This window comes from Podarcis gaigeae (genome assembly GCF_964106915.1).
Source record: "Podarcis gaigeae genome assembly, chromosome: 2".
Lineage (NCBI taxonomy): Eukaryota > Metazoa > Chordata > Lepidosauria > Squamata > Lacertidae > Podarcis > Podarcis gaigeae.
In genome coordinates, this window is record NC_139679.1 from 23,707,712 (window position 1) to 23,728,639 (window position 20,928).

Sequence of the window (20,928 nt, forward strand, 5' to 3'; positions counted from 1 at the left end):
GATAATGGCTTGCAAAGTTAACAACGTACAATTAGGCAAAGGTCTATTTTTAATGTTTCTATGCCACCTTTCAGGGCAAAACCCTCCCCCAAGGCAGTTTACATACCAAAATGGAACATGAAAATGAATACAAAATAAATTTTCAACCCTTAAAAGATTGGGGGGAGGGGCGCGAATAAAAAGTGGCTAGAAATTGCACAGCGCTCAGTGTTTCTAAGCAAATATATCAAGAACTGATTCATGCTTTTCAAAGACGTGATTCCGACCCAAGATAGTGAAAATCGTATTTGCAGGGCTATTAAGCAGATTAAAAATAAAACAAGGAAACAAGCCTGCCATCCTTTAGAGCTTATTTCCTATGAACATTCCTGGTCTTGCGAAGCTGCTTTTGAAGCAGTTTGGCCATGTTTCTCAATAAACTCACTGTTGCATTTATTTAAATATAAAACATTATATATATATTAATACTCCTTTCTTAAATGGGGCTCCCTGTGTTCTCCCATCTAAGGGGCCGAGATTTTCCACGCCTGCTTAGCTTTAGCTATACTGCTGCATCAGGTGTTCCTGTGCTGTTCACAAAGCCCACAAACTCACACTAATGAGTTTGTACTGAGTGGCTTTGAACGTTACCCACCTCGGAAGGAACATGGTGTACAAGTTCCTCCGCTGCATCTGAAAGAACATCAAAATCTAAAATACCGCCTTCACACTGCTCCCAGCTGGGAGACCCACAAACTTCCTGGTTTGGGGAGAACGTAAAGGTCGTATTTTGAATGAGATATTGTCACAGAGTAACAGAAACAGAGGCCGATGTGTGCACCTTGTTCCTTTGAGGCATGGCAAACATCTAAGCGAGAAACACATCTGACTGGAAAAATTAATGGATGATTCCCCCCCACCCAATCTGTTTAAAAGCATGCTCAACAAAAAAGCGCATCCTGCAATTTGCACGCACATGACTCAGGAATCCCATGCAAATCCTGTCTCCCCCACCTCATTCACGCGCATACGTTTTACACAACGTGGAATGTATTCTATGATGACACTTTCCTAATGACTCTGTTAAACGAGACCTCGTTTATTCACCAACCTTTTCAAAAGCAGCTTTGTCCGAATCCGCCGGGATCACATTTTCGTGCCGCTTTGGCAAATTGCTGGGGAATTTCTCCAGGATCTTTGTTGGGGCCGATAACGGTGTTTCGTGGTGCCCTGGAAACAAGAACGTGGTTTCTGTTATTCCCAGGAGGAAAAGATGGCCTCGCTGGCCCTGCTACACTCCCTAAGCTTGGCTTGAATGCACCCGTCAAATCCGATACTGCCTCTTGCCAATCTGGGTGGAGGGCACAGGCAGGCATAAGTATGGAAACTTATCCCTAGTCAAATGCAGAAACTAGTTCTTTGAAATTTTGCCTTTGGCCCTGCCCACTATTGGTATGTGGCCCTTGGGAGGTTTCCCTGAAGGGAAGGTGGCCCTTAGGTTGCAAAAGGCTTCCCAGCTCTGATATAGGGGCCCATTTAGCTATCACTAGCCTGCTAGTTGGATAAACACATCCTCTATGAATTTAATAGATTTCTAAAGCTAATGGCCATAGAATTGTAGGGCTGGAAGCGTCACCTGGTCCAAACCCCTGGAAAGAAGGAATCTTTTCCCCAACACATGTATTGAACCCACAACCCTGAGATTAAGATGCATATTAGTGAGTAATTTGTGATGTAGTTGAGAATTTCCTACAGTTAACTATGTACCAGTACATATTAAACTTTGGCATGTATTTTACCTTTACCTAATCCACTATCATGTCTTGTAGCGATGGGCCGATAACTATACAACTGCAAGCTTCATACATCCAAAAACTATTCCTGTAAAATGGTGTGTTAACTTGTAAATTAATGGATTTGCAAAATGCCTGCTCATTAATTTTTTAGTTACAGATAGGTAGCCGTGTTGGTCTGCCATAGTCAAAACAAAATAAAATAATTCCTTCCAGTAGCACCTTAAAGACCAACTAAGTTGTTCTAGGTATGAGCTTTCGTGTGCATGCACACTTCTTCAATTACTCTTTTAATTTTTTAGTTCTTAAGTTCTTGCTCATGATATCTTATGGTATGAGCAAGGCACGACTGAATATTTAAAATCAAAATTTGCATTTTGCATATCCCCTGGTAAATTCTTAAATCAAACCCTTAAATAAATCCGAGGATATAATCTGCATCTTAAAATTTGAATTCTGTCCACCAGAGGGCAGTGCAACACAGAAAAAAATCCTGATGTTTACTTCCTGATACCTATTAAAAGCCAGTGATTCCTCAAATAGCGCAAACTGTTCTTCTGTTTAAATCCGGATGAAAACTTCAGATCTGTACTGGGGGTGATAACACACTCTTCAATTGTTACGCCGTGTGTTTTGGGGCCCTCAATCAGCGGTATGGGACTTCCCCGGGGCTAGAGAGAAAGAGAGAGGGAGGGAAATTGTGCAATGACTTTCTGTTCTTTGAATGGCAGTAATGTCACACTTAAAAAGATAACAAGAAATTTTATTGGGTATTTTATACCACGGATGTTCATATTAACAGATGTTTCAGGCAAACAATGAGCTCAAAGAACACGGGCCATAAAGGCGCCTCTGTGGTTGACATACGGTAAGCAGCTCAGAAGGTAATTTCATGTATTTTATTTGGGTCATTAATTCAAGGCTGTGCATTGCAAAGAAGTACTTTAGCCATGCTAATTATGGGATAAGACAAAGACAGTTTCTGAGTCTTGTACAAGAAGGGCTTCACTGATGAAACTGCTAAAATACTTTTAATAGATTAAGGTTTGGAGAGCAATTATCAAAGGAAAATAATGCAAATCCATTTACTTTTTGTCATTAAAGTGAAACCATGGTTGCCACAGATATTGCATCTAGACCAAACTTGTGGAACTTGCTCCCGAATGAGATCTGAACATGGCAAAAGACTTCCTTATTCCAGCAGGCATTTTAAGTCAATCTTTGGTTTGAGGATGACTTTGTACTGTTTTAATTCTCTGTATGGTTCAATTTCACGTACACTGCTTAGAATTGCTAATGATTAAACAGTTTATAGATGCCTTAAAATAAACAAACAATTTACCAGAGTCTTTTTCTGCTTCCCCCCTATTTAAAATGGCCAGAATTACTCTTATCTGCTTGCTGAACTCATGTAGCTTGCTTATTCTTTTTTTTTCTTTGAACAAAATAAGCCTTCGATTCTTGTCATTTACACGAATAAAATATTTTCCCACAATTGGGACAAATGATTAAATAAATAAATGAATGAATGAATGAATGAATGAATGAATGAATGAATAAATAAATTTCACCCTAAGGCATCTATTCATTCGTTTCATTTTTGTAATCACTTCCAATGATACATCCCAATGGGACTGATCAATTAAAAACCATTTCACACCCAAGACAGATACCGACAGGCACACTGTAGAAACTGGATTATGAATTCCTATTGCGAAGAAATGCAGGAAAAGAGCTCAGGTTCCTTTCTGTTTTTTTGCATCTGGATTCCAGATTCTGGAAATTGTCCTTCCTAAAAGTGAGGCCTCTTGCCCAGCTTACCATAATAGCCACTCCTTCGTGAACTATCGATGGCGATGCATACAAGCCCGTAGAGTATTTCCCTACGTAGAGGGTTGGCCTAGAAGGGAGTCAGGAAGAAAATATTACAAAGCCTGCTGTTTACTTCTTTATTTAAGATACAGTCGTACTTTGGATCTCAAACGTCTTGGCTCCCAAAAAAATCGGCTCACAAATGATCAAAACCCGTGAGTGTTCTGGCTTTCAAACATTCTCTTGGAAGTCAAACATCCGACGGAGCTTCTGTGGCTTCTGATTGGCTGCAGGAGCTTCCTGCAGCCAATCAGAAGCTGTGCTTTGGTTTTCGCACGTTTTGGAAGTTGAATGGACTTCTGGATCAAATTCCATTTGACTTCCAAGGTATGACTGTACTTCTATACTTATTTTCGGGTGAACCTGAAACGGTTGAGAGACAAAGGTGTCGCCATACATATACATTGGTACCTTGGTTTAAGAACAGCTTAGTTTATGAAAAACTTGGATTAAGAACGCTGCAAACCCGGAAGTAGGTGTTTTGGTTTGTGAACTTTGCCTTGGAATAAGAACATGTTTCGCTTCCTGTTGAGTGTGTTCCGTTTGTAAATTGAGTCCCACACTGCTATGGGAAATCACGCCTTGGTTTAAGAACGGACTTCCGGAACAGATTAAGTTCATAAACCAAGGTACCACTGTATAACACAACCACCTGCAAATATCACTATATATATTGCATGATAACATCAAGCTGAGCAACCGGAAATATATGCACAAAAAGAACCAGGTCTGTTTTGGAAAAGTGAAGTACAAAGTATCACAAACAGGTATAACTAGACCCAAATGTTCCAAGGGCTCAGTCTACAGCAACAGCCACAAAACCCGTTTCCATGTTTTACACCAGTGCCATTCATCTCTATGGGCTACAACAGCTTCCTGTTTGCACATCTGTATTCAAATCTGTATCTCCATTTTAAGCATTATGAATTAAATACGGAAATACAGTTGCTGCTTTTAAAAAAAATGTTTATAGTGCTAGTTACTTGACTTGGAAGGGCTGAACCCAAACTTTGCCTTTTTAAATCCCATGGTGTCCTTGAATTTTGAAACTGCGTTACAGTCATACCCTGGAAGTCAAACGGAATCCGTTCTGGAAGTCCGTTTGACTTCCAAAACAGTTCGGAAACCAAGGCGCGGCTTCTGATTGGCTGCAGGAACCTCTTGCAGCCAATAGGAAGCCATGGCGGACATTCGGGTTCTAAAGAACATTCGCAAACCGAAACAATCACTGCGGTGGGTCTGCGGTGTTTGGGAGCAAAAACATCTGAGCTCCAAGGTGTTCGACTTTCAATGTATGACTATATTTTCACAGAAATATCTTGAAATATCAAATAAAATCTTTGAGCATGACTGCAGGATAGTAAACTGAATTGTGTAAGTGTTGTTTTTTTATGGCGTATTGTAAAAACAAACATACAACTCCAGTCCTCTTATTTTCTTTACTTAAACATTCGTATATCCCGATCTCCTGTCACTCCAGGCCTTCCCAGATGACAAATAACCAAACAAACCTATAATGGTTCTTGTTCCAGTACAGGAATAATAGTGAAATATATTTCACTATCGCTAAGTAAGGTAATTGGCTGATTTTAAAAAATTGACCTGGATTCCTGTGGATCTGCCTATCTCATTTCAGCACCCCCAACACCTCCCAGTCACTATGAGATGTTGCACATGGATCAATGTGGTGAAAATTGGGGACCCTGAAGCAAGTCTTTGGATCACAGTCATTATTGTAAGAACAGGGAAGAAATACACTATGGCAAAGGAGAAGCAAGAGTCTACCAATATATTTAAAGGGCAGGGGAGGGGAACATTCACAAAAAGCAGCCCAGGGGTATGGAGCAGGGATTTTGCTAGAAGATTTTAACATCTCAAGAGGCTGCTGATACACGAGATATTCCTCAAACAGAAATCAAATGAATGATTTCGGTTTCAGGAATATCCCATTACACCCATCACATCTTGGATATCTGTTTGGATTGTATTTTTGGGGTGGCTGGGTACCGAAGCAGTCCGGCACTAAAAAAAAAAAAAAGATTGACAGTAAAACAATCTTTTGGAAAAGCCCTCTGTGAACATGCAAATTATTTAATATAGGGTGATTTCGTTACATAATCTGCAGAAGCGAAGTGTACAATTATTATTATTTATTTACTTGCAGGAACTGGGAGACCACAGTGAAAGCACGTTTTAATTCCATGCTAGATAATAACCAAGTTGACCTGACACAATAAACACGTTTTTTAAATAATACCATTTAGAAGGGGCAGAAATTATACTCACATCAATTTGCTTTTGGCCTCTGTTTCTTTGGGGAAAGGATACTTCCACTTTGTGATGCGTCCAACTTCGCCAGACATGAAGGTGAGATAGCGCAGGGTCTCGATGCCCACATTTGTATGCATCACTTTCCACAACCCTTCCCGCTGCCAGATATAAAAGGCCACAACAGGGGAGCCGTAATTCTGGATCCACAAGACATCACCTGACTCGCTGTCCACAGTGACCACCAGTCCGTCTCCGTTAGATGCAAAGTGGGACATTTCTGCAAAGGAAAGAGATGCAAGCAATCGCACAAAGCCTTTGCAAACTCATAGTTATGTGAAATGTACAGTATTAGCATTTCAGCCTGAAATTAGAACCCCAGGTCTTACTATATTGGACGTCTTCATCAGGCAAGGTGGCTGCGTAGTCAAAGTAAGTGGCGTTCCATCGTAGCTCCTTACTCTTGGTATCATACATGGTGATGGTGTACTCTGTTCAAAAATAATAATCATCCCAAACTTTCAATTCATATTGTGTCAAACAAAACCAAGCACCCACCTCTCTTGCCAGAGGTTCCTCAAAACAAAGTATGCAGATATCTTTTTTCTTTTTTTAATGATATTTATTCAAAATTTCAAAAAATACAAGAAAATACAAAAATACAACAACAAAACAACAAAACAGAAAAAAGAATAAAAAACATAGATAACAAAGAAAAGTACAAATCCAAATTACATCCTTTCATTTACTTATTTCTTGGACCTCCTCACACCTCCCTTTTTGTATTCTATCTTAATTCATTATTTCAGCAAATTCTTCCCATACTTCACAATTTTTATTTAAATAATTTGTCTTGCGGATATCTTAACATCACTGTATTTCTTTGCAAACTTCCTCCCCATGATTAGCAGATTTAAACACCCATCCTGCAGTGTTTTGAAAAGAAAATCTGACTCCTCTTATAATTTGCTGCTCAATTTCTGATTATAGACTTTTTTTCCAGTTCATGAAACTACACGCCTGCCTCTGAATATGGACTAGTATCTGTCTTACAAGCTAGAATCTCACAGATCATGGCTGAGCGGCGCCTCCTGTAACCTTCAAAGCGTATTTTCCAATTTCTGAGACTGCGGGTTGAGGAGCTCCTGGCTTCTGCGCTATGACTAATGATAGGGTTACAAGACAGGATCTTGCACTACTGAAAAACGCTATCGAGTTCAAAGACCAAAGGCCACGTTCAGACAGGAACATGCAGGTGTTTGGGTTCCCACGCCCAGCAAAACAACGTACTTGAGGTGCCCTCTCTGCAAAATGGTCTTGGGCCTGCTAAGGGTCCTTGGAACACAGGAAGTTGGCTTTATATCAAGTCAGACTATCAGTCCTTCTATTGTCTCCTCGACTGGCAACAGCTCCCCTGAGATCTCAGGCAGGGACAGAGAAGTCTTTGCTATCACCTGTTACCTGTTCTTTCTTTTTTTAAAGAACAGGTGATGCCTGTAGGGATTGAACCTGCAACCAGCATGCAAAATACGTGCCGCTAAGACTGAGCTATGAGCCCATCTTCCTAGCTCACTCCATTCTTAGCAGATTTCCTGGTAAGTACAAGCCACCAACATTCAGGCGCTCAAGAAAAATGATTGCTGCTCCCTCCCATCCCACACCCCTCTTGGCCAGCCAGACTTGCCTCTTTACTTTCTAGAAATGGGCTGAAGTGATGACAAGCTACATGGGACCTCCAGGCTCAGAGGCAGCCCATTAATAAGGCAAAAAAGGTAAAGGACCCCTGGATGGTTAAGTCCAGTCAAATGCGACTATGGGGTTGCGGTGCTCATCTCGCTTTTCAGGCTGAGGGAGGCGGCGTTTGTCCACAGACAGCTTTCCGGGTCATGTGGCCAGCATGACTAAACTACTTCTGGTGCAACGGGACACCGTGACGGAAATCAGAGAGTGCAGAAATGCCGTTTGCCTTCCTGCTGCAGCGGTACCTATTTATCTACTTGCACTGGTGTGCTTTCAAACTGCTAGATTGGCAGGCGCTGGGACAGAGCAATCGGAGCTCAGTCCGTTGCAGAGATTCGAACCGCTGACCTTCTGATCGGCAAGCCCAAGGTGCTCAGTGGTTTAGACCACAGCACCACCCGCGTCCCTGCCCATGAATAACACCAGATACAAGTGGGCAGGGGGCTACCACTGCCTTCACAGGTTCCCAGCAGCAGGGGGTGGGCCACTGTGGCCAAGAGGATACTGGCCCAAATGGATCCTCCCTGGCCTTGTTCAACAGCCATTCCGACAAGACCCAAAAAGTTTGTGGATGACGTGGGATAACTTGTTTCTGCTTGAATGAAATAAAACGACGAACAATCCACCAAAAGGTGAGCAGCCATTGTAAACTCCGTCGAATACATGCAAACGGCACAGTCCCATTGTTAGGTGAAAGTTAATGATTTTTTAGCATGAAGCCTTCATCTAGATATGTTAAATAAACTTCAATACTATGAGCTTATTCCTTTCAGGTCTGGCTGACTTGGCTTTCAAAAGTTACCTTTGAAGCAGGGGAGAGGTTTTGTGTGTGTGTGTGTGTGTGTGTGTGTGTGTGTGTGTGTTACCTGTTCGTCCAAGATACAGGAGAGATGTAGACGGACACAGGCTTTCGGCAAATGAAGAAGTTAAGGTCTGCTGTTTTTCCCCTGTCATGAGGTCCACCACATACCAGCTGTCTTGCTTCTTTCCTAAATGAGAAATATCAGCATTTTAGTACTGCTAAAATCAATTCTGAAAACGCCCCGTTCCTCTGTTTCCTGCCAACCAGCAACTGGCTATACAGAACATTGCTTTTACAGCACAGTGTGCTTTATGGTAGAGCTAGAGGTCATGTTCTTTCTAGGCAACCTTCTAGGGCAGTGTTTCCCAACCTTTGGTCTCTAGATGTTTTTGGACTACACTTCCCATCATCCCTGACCACTGGTCTTGCTCGCTAAGTATGATGGGAGTTGTAGTCCAAAAACAGCTGGAGACCCAAGGTTGGGAAACACTGCTCTAGGGGAAACATCGCTGGTGGTGGGCGGGGCCAGAAGCAAAAGTAGGCGGGGCACATATCACTGTAATTCCACCTGAGCAAGCAAGGAGCCCTATCGGAGCTCAATGATGCATGCTAGCCATGAAAAACCAATGAAGGAACTGGCAAGGGGTGTTGTCTGTGACTCCAGTCAATGTGCAGAACATAAAATTAAACCCAGCTATCCGAAACCTACATGGAGATAGCTCTGGGTGGTCTGGCTAAGACAGAGGTCTAGTTTGAGCATGAAAGAGATTATATACACACAAACACGTTTAAAAAGATTGGGGACAAAACAGTGTGTCACAGGTGGTTTTGTGTGGTCGTAAGGAATCAAAGGTAAAAGGTAAAGGGACCCCTGACCATTAGGTCCAGTTGTGGCCGACTCTGGGGTTGTGATGCTCATCTTCAGTTTCCGGGTCATGTGGCAAGCATGACTAAGCCGCTTCTGGCAAACCAGAGCAGCGCACGGAAACGCTGTTTACCTTCCCACTGGAGTGGTACCTATTTATCTACTTGCACTTTGACATGCTTTCGAACTGCTAGGTTGGCAGGAGCAGGGACCAAGCAATGGGAGCTCACCCCGTTGCGGGGATTCAAACCGCCAACCTTCTGATCGGCAAGTCCTAGGCTCTGTGGTTTAACCCACAGCGCCACCCGCATTCCTAAGGAATCAAAAGCTAGGTGTAAATACCAGAAAATACCGATGGGGATAGAAGAGCTGGAAGAGGGGAAGTTTTTCCATGCAACAACTTCTGTGACAGTGTCCTAAAATGCACTCGAGCTAACTTTGAGGAATCAAATGGAGTCTTACCCATGTACAGAATTCCATCCGAACTGCGGCAAGGAGATGCTTGAACTAGCTCGGGAATGGTGAATGGCAGTTTCTGGAATAGAATTATTCACTTTAGCCATCTTAATTTCATATTCAGCATTGACCGAGATTCGCGAGATAACAAGAAATCAGCAGCAAACGCCATTTCTAAGTGTGCTGTCGTTCTAGGGTTGAAGGAGTTTAGGGGTTTGACTGCTCTGGCAGATTAATGTACGTCAGGGCTATTTGGGCTTATCTGCGATCTGCATGTACCCTGCGTCATATGACACGACAAAAGGCTTGCATCGGTGAAGCTGTGACCTGGATACCTTTCCATTGCTACAACAACATATCATCGCTTCAAGTTCAAACATAAAAATTCAGAGATGGCAATTGCTTCTGAAGGAAGAGCCCAATGATGTTCCTTAGTCCCCTTTTGCTCTTCCACTCCGTTATTGAAAATGGAAGGTCTGCTATTCTCTCCCCACACCCAACGTTATTACATATTGCAACACTGCTCACATGTCCTAGATAGAATCTGGGTCTCCATTTTGAGAAATACCACAGGAAAGAGAAACAGATGTTATCTCTATCCCCCCCCCTTTTCTCCCTCCTAAACGTTCAAATGTGCATTTCTCACAAGAAGGAGGGGGGGGCCGAGGTAACGGTGACAATTTAGGCGCCACTTGCTCCCACGAAGCCCCAACACGTATTATACTAACATGGAGCAATGAGCAGAAAACAGGCAGATATAAATGCATTTTAGTACCAAACAGAAACACAGACTGACTTGTAAGTTTTTTTGTTTTTTGTTTAAAGGATCACGTTCTTCTGCCTCACCATTTTATCCTCACAGTGTACGTTAGACTAAGAGGCAGACTGGCCCAAAGAACCTTGATCTCCTCAGTCCACGTCTGATGTTTCCTCTACCACACCTACCAACCAAATCTGACATCTCCCTGGTCCTGAGAGAGAGGTGGGAGCCAGGGCTCTCCCCCTTCTGCGTTGATTTTGATATACTTATTTTATTGCAGAAGTTCATGTCCAACGTGCAGCAAGGAGATCTTGAAAGCACTGATGCTGCACTCACAGGATCACAGAACGGCATATCCAGAAGGCGTCCTGAAGGTCATTTCGACCAACCCCCTGCCAAGGCTCCAGCAGATACTCTTAGGATAGGGTTCATGTATCTAGGTGCCTAAGACACATGGCCATCATTCAAGTAGTCTCAATTAGGGCCAGGGCCTTTTCAGTCCTGGCCCCGACTTGGTGGAACGCTCTGTCACAAGAGACTAGGGCCCTGCGGGACTTGACATCTTTCCACAGGGCCTGCAAGACAGAGGTGTTCCGCCTGGCCTTTGGTTTGGACTCACAGGTGCATTTTACAGCAGCTTGTAAGCACACTGCAATTTTCCTTTCTTTGTGGGAAGATGTAAAAAAAATGTAGTGTAGTGGCTACCCCCAGGATCTTAATGTACTTTCCAAAGTCTAGAAGGGTGCCCTTCCACTATGTAACTTTTATCAACGTTCAAAAGGGCAGAAGAGATCAAAAGAAAGAATATTCAGGAAAAGTCTGCCACCTACACAAAAAACAACGGGCGCATCGGGAACACAAGCCACTGCCATATGCCAGCTCCATTGCTCATGTAGCCCTTGCAGAGACTTTGGGACAGAGAGAGGTCTTTCTACCTGGTTCTTAACAACAACAAGCCCTGACAATACCAGGGATTGCCTTGTGCATGCAAGACATTTTGCTCCCTCTCTGTGTCTTTTGGTGCATGCGAGAGAAAGTATTTATTTGCTGCAGCTATATTGAGGAAGTTGTAACAGATTGAGGAAAAGAAACTCACCCGAAGCCATTAATTATCTCTTTTATTTCATCACAAAAAAACTGCAGCTCTGAAGCAACTATGCAACGAGTGCCTCTAAGGGTGTCTGATCATGGCTGTTTAACACTCCATCTATTTGGAAAGAACTACAGAGGCAGCATGTGCTGAAATTAATACTGGAAGCAATACAAAATAAGGGACCCAGGTATTCCTGGAATAAGTTGTAGTTCTTGACAAGGTTGCTTGAATAGTGTGATTCCTTAAGGCTATAATTAAGTGCCCAAGAACTGGTTAATCTCTTGCAAATTGCTGCATGTGTAATACAACTGAAAAATTATCCGAAGTGTCTGATAAGACTCCCGTAAATTAGACATATTATAAAGCCAGAAACGTGTTCATGAAGCTCACAATGAACTCCGTAAAGGGTTCGGTTCCTTCCTGTTCTTGCAGCAAGTGTCTGGGAATCCAGAAAAGCTGGCACTATGATGTGGGTGTATCAATTCTTGGAAACAGGTTCCCAAAGTTGGCGCCAAAACTTGACAATCTCATTAGCTAATTGCCAAAGTAGGACATGATTCTGGTAAGTGCAAGAACTGCCTAAATCTCTGCACGATGTGACTATCGATGGATAAGCCTGCTGCCTAGAGGAATAGTAAGTAGATTTGTTTGTGGGTCTGTTCCTTATTTGAACAAAGAACGCCACACTCCCTGGTTATGTTTGCATACGATGCATCTTTTCCCTTTTGCTGCACAAGGCTGATTCTCATGTAACATCAAAGGACAACTAGGCTCACAATTCTTCCTGCCCTTTCTTACCCCCATCACTGCCTGTTCCAATTTTCCCGTCCAACTTCCGAGCTCAGGCAAATCTCAAGTTTGCAGTTATGTATGAATTGGTGAACTATGACATCCTTGGCCCCTGAACCAGAATGGGAAAACTTTCAACCACAAGACTAGATTTGTTCGCATGCTCTGGAATAAAGATAGGTATAGGTAAAGCATGTTCTTTGAAGGATAGACATGCTTCTTTCTGCAGAGTTACTTTTTAAAAAAATCAAGGTTGGCAGAAAAGACATGCTCTGAGCAGTAGGGATAACCTTTATATGTGCTAAAAGAAAGCATGGCTTGTGTTGCCGTGTGACTTATTCTGTTGAAACAATGCAGCTATTGTCCAATTAGGTTATACGTACGGTCAAGCCTTCATTATTCTTGCCACCAAGCGTGTACAGACTTCCATCATTCGGATCGGGAAGAAAGGCTGGTCTAGGACTTAAGAAGTTATTAAAACAGCAATTAATATTGTGCATTGGGGGCGAGCACAACAATATTCAGTTTTTGCTTCCTGGTGAAGGCAGCTACTTCTCTCTCTCTCTTTAGGGGGGAAAAGTAAAATGTGATTTATTTATTTTTTAAACTTGCCACAGCACATGAAACCACCAGAGATCCAGTCCCACATGGGATGGGATAAACACAGGCATTTTGCAAGTAACGTGCCACCTTTCCATTGATGTTAGTTTAATGACTCTGTTCCAGTCTTCAGTGCTCCTTCCTGAAAACATTCCTTTATTTCAAGTACATTGCTGTTTCCATAAATCTTCAGATCTAGTACCACAAAGGGCTGTAATTTGTTAGCTGATAGAAAAGTACAAATCGAAATGCACTTTATGGCTAAGGGTCTTTATTCTCACCCAAATAATTAGAATAAAGTAGAATTCTAACTACTGATTTAAAAAAAGGGGGGGGGGGAGAAAAGCCCTAATCTCCGCATGCAACTAGAGAAAACGATAAGAGTTCTGGGGTGCAGAGCAAGGCTGCACAACTTCAGATTGAAGGATGCCATTTTGAATGCTCTCCTGTATGAAAAACATCACCCAAGTAGAACAAAAAGCAAAAATGCTAGAACTCCAGAAGGAAAGGGTTTAGGCCAGCTGGGGGCAGCCCAAGGTGTTTCAGCACCTGTCACACTGCCAGGGCGGGGTGGGGGGCGCTCCACAACCACCCTGGCAGCAAAGCTGAGAAGCGGAGTGCCCCCCCCCCCCATAGCCGACCTGGCAGGATGGCCGGCATTCCACAGAGCTTTGCCGCCAGTCCCTCTCTACTCCTAGAGGCCAGGGGAAACCAGTGACAACGCTGGGTGGCAGAACAGGGGTGCTGCCTCTTGCAGGTGCTGCCCAATCCCGCCTAATGGGTGGGCCGGCTCTGAGTGCAGCCCACATGCTATTGTGCTCGTTTTGTTAATGCAGGCAGGCATGAAAAATGGCACCCCTCGCCTTGCACCCTGACGAAGCACAGTCCATTCTACCAGCTACCTATGCCAGACAGGACTCAACTTTGTGCTTCAAAGATAAGTATCTTGGACATTCTGTAAAAGTTTGCAGTTGTACCTTGGATCTTGCGAGTCAAACGTTTTGGCTCCCAAACCCTGCAAACCTGGAAGTGAGTGTTCCAGATTACAAATGTTCTTTGGAACCCGAACATCCGACGCGACTTCTGATTGGCTGCAGGAACTTTCTGCAGCCAATCAGAAGCTGTGCCTTGGTTTCCAAACATTTTGGAAGTTGAACGGATTTCTAGAACGGATTCCGTTTGACTTCAGAGGTACCACCGTATAGGAAAGGGTAACCAAAAGGGAGGGGTGAATTGTATCTGCCTTGCCCACTGTGAAAATGTTAAAGGTGCATTTGTTCATTCTGGCTTTGGGGAGAAGGTAATCTGGTGTTTAACCGAATTTGTTTTGTCTGCTGTGCCATGTAAATGGTTTTAGTTATTGCTGCGATGATTAATACAATCAATTTGACGATGCTGTAAGCCACCCTTCTTAAACTGTGGTTTGGACAATCCCTACAAGCCAGGATATCAAACCAGAATTTGATCCTGGTTTGATATCCAAGTTTATGGGGAAATCTTGAATGGAGAGACTATGGTTTAAGATTTCTCCATAAACTTGGATATCAAACCAGGATCAAATTCTGGTTTGATATCCTGGCTTGTAGGGATTGCCCAAATCAAATTCTGGTTTGATATCCTGGCTTGTAGAGATTGCCCAAATGTCACAGGAAAGTATGGAAATATCAGATTTCAGATCAAAAGAGAAGGGAGGAGAGAACAAGTGGCTGCTATTTCCCTGTTTGGACATCATAGGAAACTGGGTTAAGTCTGGAAATAAGGTGCACAACAGAAGGGAGAAGGAAGCATGTGAACACCTGTTTCTACCTGGGTAAAGCCATGGTTTATCATTCTGAAATTTGTTGTATCTGAATAACACCATCGACTTCAATTACCAAGTCATGTTACGTGAAATAACTTGATGATGACAGCTTAGTTACAGTCAAAATTTGGAATTGGTACACTCAGGTTTCTGTTTGCAAAAACCAGATTTTTAAAATGTTAAGTATGTTTGGAAACTAGTTGGCAGTAGGTTGTGCCATTTTGAAAATTAAATGTTAGAATACTTTCCATGGCAATACATAGCCCTGGTCTTGAGAGACCATAATGTTCTCCACCACAATATTCTTATAAGGGTGACTACATTTTGGACAAGCCAGGTTATATTTTAGTTCTAGGGAATGTTTGCAATAATGCTTCTCCTAAATGACATCAACACAACCCACACTTACTGTAAGTTAACATCTTTTACTTGTCTTGCGCTGCTGGCTTTAACAGCAGCCTGACGTGCAGAAATTTAACTGGTGAATTTTCTTCTAGCATAGAGTTAAGTCACTAAAAAAAAAATCCCAGTGTGTTAATTTCTGATTTAGTTAAAAGTATGGCCACAGGCCAAGTAAAAAGCTGGCGAGATCAGCTAGCTATAGGGCATTCGTTTAAATAAAATAATATTCTGGAAAGCACAATGTCAGCATAAGGCTTCCCGGCATCTTTGTAATGAAATGCAGTCAAAAATCACTTTTACAGCACAATAACTAAGTGTGCTCACTTAGAAGACAATGAAACTTGCTTCCAAATTAATTTGCTCGGAACAAGCTGCTAAACAGGCCCAGGCAACCTACTTAAAATGGAAATATGGCCAAGGATTTTTAGAAGCCTAGGGCTAAGAACTATGAAAGCGCTTGCAGAATGAGGCTTTCCCACATCTCCCTTCTTCTTTGGTCTTTTGCCCCTTTTCCCACAAGCCTGTCCTGGGGGTCAGTTGAACCTCAGAAACAGTGTGGGAAGTATTAGGGCTGCATCGGCAAAGAGGAGATAAATGGAAATCAGAGACAACTATGACCCCCTTGTGCAACTGAAAATCACTTTGCAAGAAGAAACCTTTTCTACCTAACTCACATTCTATTGGGAAGACAAAGTAAGTTTGTTTGCTTGTTTGTGGGCTAAGTGAGCTGCAGAATGGAACAAGGACTGTAAATCCTAGTGTAAATATTCTGCTGGTAATCCAAAAATACCAGATTATGGCAGAAGCAGCCTTCTGATCCCTTCTAGAGTTCTGGAGTCTCCCCACTTCCTCTGCGGAGTTTGGCATAGAGAAATTCTGAGGATGGGATGGACTGGAAACATCTTCCCCTCATGCATTCATATACTATCGTTTGCAAGCATATTATTCATCTTACTGAATTGGGATCTTTGCATCAGCTACCTGGGCTAATTCACTGACCACCCTGTAACTTTAAAGGGCTTGCCTGGACGACTTTTACCAGGTTTGTATCTGCAGGAATCAGGGGCGGAGGGGGGGAGAAAGAAAGAGAGCAGACTTACTCTTCCACATGTAGAGGCACCTGAAGTACAGGATCTGCAGAAACAAAAACAGAAAAAAGTCGAGGTGAAAGCAATTCAGCATCCTGACCTCACATCAAGCCTGTAGTCTATGATAAAGCTGCCGTCACCTGCTTCACCTGTCGAGGAGATTACAGGATTCAAGTCCCAATAATAACAAGACCCAAGAAGGAAACGTTTCTGAGTTTGGAAAGTCCCCCCCCCCCCATCCAGCTCACTGTTCACACGTATCATTTTTTAGCTTGTCTCATTTTGTCTCACCTACTCAACTATTTTATCACTTTTGCCCCTTCCCCTATTACGTACCATTAAAAAAAAGTTGAAATTTCTTTGGAGCAGGAACCTGTCTTTGTTTACCTTATTATTGCAAATTACAGTGGTATCTCGGGTTACAAACGCTTCAGGTTACATACGCTTCAGGTTACAGACTCCGCTAACCTGAGGTACCACTGTATAATTTATGCCGATTGCACTGTACAGTGGTACCTCAGGTTAAGAACTTAATTCATTCCGGAGGTCCGTTCTTAACCTGAAACTGTTCTTAACCGGAAGCACCACTTTAGCTAATGGGGCCTCCTGCTGCTGCCGCACCGCTGGAGCACGATTTCTGTTCTCATCCTGAAGCATAGTTCTTAACCCGAGGTAGTATTTCTGGGTTAGTGGAGTCTGTAACCTGAAGCGTATGTAACCCGAGGTACCACTGTATTAGGATCTTGCGCCTGGGGAATGTAATGGGGAATATGGTGTTATTTTAATTCCTGCTCGCAGAAGAACAACGCCACAGGATCACAAAAAGACCCCAGTGCATTGAAGCGAATTTAAGAACGCAAGAAGAACAGTGCAGGATCGGGCCAGAGTCCCATCTAAACCACCATCTGGATCTCACAATGGCCAAGCAGATGCCTACAGGAAGCCCCACAAAGCAGGATCTGAGCACTGTCCCCTCCTGTGATTTCCAGAAACTACTCCTCAGAAACATTATCGTCTCTGACCTGTGCTTCTGAAAAAGCTTTGGGCGCTAAAAATGTATTTGTCACATACGTTTGAGGAGTAAGGGAAATAAAAGTGTGTGTGTGTGTGTGTGTGTGTGTGTGTGCACGCGCACACGCAAATTGTTTAAGGATTACATCCAATGCACACTTACTTGGAGTAAGTCCCACCGAAAGGATAGGACTTACTTCCAAGTAAACAGGCATACGTTTCCACTAGTGCTTTCATTCAATAGCTGTACAAGTGTTTTCTCTCTCTTCTATTGCCTGTTAAGTGGAAAACACACAGAAGACAGGCACACTGCTGCATCCTCACCTGCCTGGAATGATTTTAAGTGTTTGGAAAAATTTAGAAATAAGAGGTTTTTAACAGAAAACCCTGGCCTCAGCAGATTAAAGCAGTAAGTACAGTGAATTTTAAAAAAAACCAAAACAGGTCTACAAGCAAACAATATCTACTGCTACAAACGTTTTTAGATCAGCTTCCTCCTCAAGCAAACAAAATGATGCAAGAGCAAAGAAATAAGAACAGGCAGGCCTCTTACAGACAGGCTCCGGACTGCTTTGTGCCAGGCAATTTCTTCTGCATAATCAGGGCTGCCACCTTTTGCTGGCAAAGCTTAGCTGTTCATGTTTCCTCCCATTACTGGATCTCCACACCAGTAGCTAATGCCACCCCTGTTCAATTCCTGCTTGCCAAACAACTTTTATAAAGGTGCATTTAATCTCGGTAGGATACCACAAACGTCTGTTTTGCCATGTGCCCAAACAGCAGCAACCTATGGCCTACTGTGTTTGTTTGTTTTTCCACCATGTGTGCACAAGGCAGAACAGGCAGCCAGGTCTTTGCCATGCATTACTGTACAGGCACCGTTTTCAAATACATGGAAGTGTAGGATATAGCCTTAGGCATTAGTGGTTGTTGTTTTTTTACCACTTCCAGACCCAGCACACATCTGGACCCCCAATCTGAAGAGCCATTTAATTTATTAGCTAGTCATATGCCCACCTCTTTCTGCAGGTCTTTTTCTTTGCCACCACCTTTCCTCTTTTTCCTTTTCTTTTCTTAAACACACATCTCAAATGGTGCCTCAACCCATCCTAAACCAGAGGACAACCCAGCCCAGGACCCACACATTCAAGCTGACGGTTGTTACAAAATAGTGTGACAGAGGAACAGTACTTTGTCTGTTTTTTGTTGCTGCCTTTTAGGCTCTTCAAATCTCAAGCACGTCCATGGCAGTACAAATTTCACTGATGCATGACAATGATGAAGGGTTACCAAATATTTTTTGCTTGTATTATGTTACGTCCCCACAATTCCTTAATAGCGAACTGAATATGCAAGTATTGGGACTTGTTTTCAACTGGTAGGATTCAAAAAGCTCAGTCTAGACAACAATCTTTCTGAAGAGACCCTGAACACCCTCAACAGATCTGACCTTGGCCAACGTCCAAAGTACAGTGGTACCTCGGGTTAAGAACTTAATTTGTTCTGGAGGTCCATTCTTAACCAGAAACTGTTCTTAACCTGAGGCACCACTTTAGCTAATGGGGCCTCCCACTGCCGCCGCACGATTTCTGTTCTCATCCTGAAGCAAAGTTCTTAACCCGAGGTACTATTTCTGGGTTAGCGGAGTCTGTAACCTGAAGTATCTGTAGCCTGAAGCATCTGTAACCCGAGGTACCACTGTACTCGTCCTTAGGTAAAACTATTAACTCTTAAAATTCTGAAGATATCTCCCTGCCTACAAAACAAGGGGTTATTTTTATTTATTTCATAAATAACTCTTGATTGTAACAAACAAACAAACAAACAAACAAGCCCCACAGCAGTTGACAATCAGCCTTTTGAATTCTGAATCTTTAGGATATATAAGTATCCTATGTTTTTGAGTTGCTGTCAGAAACAGTAAGGGTGAGAGAGATGTTTTAGGAAAGAAACAAAGGGGATCTGCAAAAACATGTTGCTGTGTGGAATTCTGTTCCGAACCAACCAGCCATGCCCTTTCCAGGGTACTCCATTCCACACCCCATCTCCAGAGGAAACTTACCAGGAAGTTTCTCATCTCCCAAGCTTTTAAAAAAAACACACCAAAAAAACTTCTGAAACTGTGGGTATTCCCAAGCCTGTTGATACCTTCCTTCTAGTAGCATTTTGGCTACATAAGGAACAACATCCAGAGAATTGAGATTATTGACCTTACTAGTAGCTAGAAGAGCCAAGCAAAATTCAGCTGGATGTTCTGCACATAGGCCATACATTGCCCATCCTGGCATATGGTATAATTAAGATTAATCTGGATGTTGAAACAAAGGCAACTGAATGGAACAAGAGAAAGAAGAATCATGGCCTAAAGTATTTGTTTGAAACCAACTGGTTTAAATAAAAAAATAAGGAAGGAGTGAGAACATGGTGGCGACTTATCAAGTGTTTAAAAGTAGAAAATAGGTAGTGGCTCTGTGGAATTCAAGAGCTCAAATAATACCCAAGGCATTGCTCAAGGCAAGTAACCAACTGACTTTGCAAGTTGCCTTGGTGAACAGATTAGGGACAGAAACATCTCATCTGGGAAGAAATAAGCTGTTCAGGTTAGAAAGACAGCTCAAAACTGAACTTGAGCAATGACCAAGGCAGTTTTTTCCAGTTTCTTTTCCTGAAAAGGTCACAAAAACTGCTTTGTCTTGATTAAAAAAAAAACAAAAAACCCAAGGTTGACTTTAAACAGCTCCTTTTGAAGCCTTTTGGCTAAGTCCTGCTTGAATGTGGTAGGTTAGTTTTTATGACTGCAACATTTTTAAAAAGTTTTTCCTTCCATGGCAGCATTCACATGTCACCATAACTAACCATGTACCAACCAATTGCACCTAATTTGCTCTTCCCTGCTAGTAGTATGCAAAGAAAACAAACTCCAAACCCTGGCATAGCTGTTACGTCCAAACCAGGGATCACTGTTTCACTCAAACAAACCACAACTGCTAAACCAAGAACAAACCTTGCCTTATCATCAAGGTTTGTCTGAAGCAAAGCAAATAATGTTATCTGGTTCAAATATAATGCTAAGCTTGCTATAGTAGTTTGTAGTCTCCATATGCTAATGGGGGGGGGGCAGCGAAACAGCCCAGGTCAGTACACACACAGGAACCATAAACTATGGTTTGCTGTGACATGCGAACCGGGCCAACTGATTGAAGCAAAGTTGATTTCCTTTCCAGAGCACATCCAAACCTTTAGCCAGTAAATAATTTAACTGGGAATGTTTATATTCATGCATGATGGACGGCTTCAAATGCAGAAACTCTCCCTTTCAAGTGCTGGATTTTGTTTGTCAAATGCAAGTTGGAGATGAGGCAGAAGTCAGGCAGGAGGGACTGAGCACGTAGTATGTTGATGAGGAAGCAAGTCCCACAATGCCCAATGGGATTTATTTCTAGCTAAGTGTGCATAGGGTTGCAGCCTTTAATACTCTCTATGAAAATGTCTTATAATCTAGCAACCTTGTTTGTCTGCTAGGCACAATACTGTCTGCCCAAGGTTGTGGCCGAAGACTTTACACAAGCCTGTTACCAAAGATGATTTTCAGCAGAGATATCAGGTACT

General features: G+C 42.6%; 1 protein-coding gene and 1 long non-coding RNA gene across 2 annotated transcripts in view; both read right to left on the minus strand.

Annotated features, from left to right (window-relative positions):
- LOC310839343 overlaps window positions 1–20,928 on the minus strand; it is a 292,189-nt gene that overhangs the window by 45,328 nt on the left and 225,933 nt on the right. The window lies entirely within an intron of this gene.
- Window positions 1–20,928, minus strand: part of ERN1 (endoplasmic reticulum to nucleus signaling 1) — a 65,315-nt gene that overhangs the window by 14,439 nt on the left and 29,948 nt on the right. Inside the window, exons 3-11 of the mRNA XM_083727453.1 lie at window positions 16,321–16,354; window positions 12,801–12,879; window positions 9,782–9,854; window positions 8,519–8,641; window positions 6,302–6,403; window positions 5,931–6,192; window positions 3,594–3,672; window positions 2,287–2,443; window positions 1,091–1,209 (exon numbers count right to left, since the gene is read on the minus strand). Of these exons, the coding sequence (XP_083583579.1) occupies window positions 1,091–1,209; window positions 2,287–2,443; window positions 3,594–3,672; window positions 5,931–6,192; window positions 6,302–6,403; window positions 8,519–8,641; window positions 9,782–9,854; window positions 12,801–12,879; window positions 16,321–16,354 (1,028 nt within the window). The remainder of the gene's footprint in view (window positions 1–1,090; window positions 1,210–2,286; window positions 2,444–3,593; window positions 3,673–5,930; window positions 6,193–6,301; window positions 6,404–8,518; window positions 8,642–9,781; window positions 9,855–12,800; window positions 12,880–16,320; window positions 16,355–20,928) is intronic.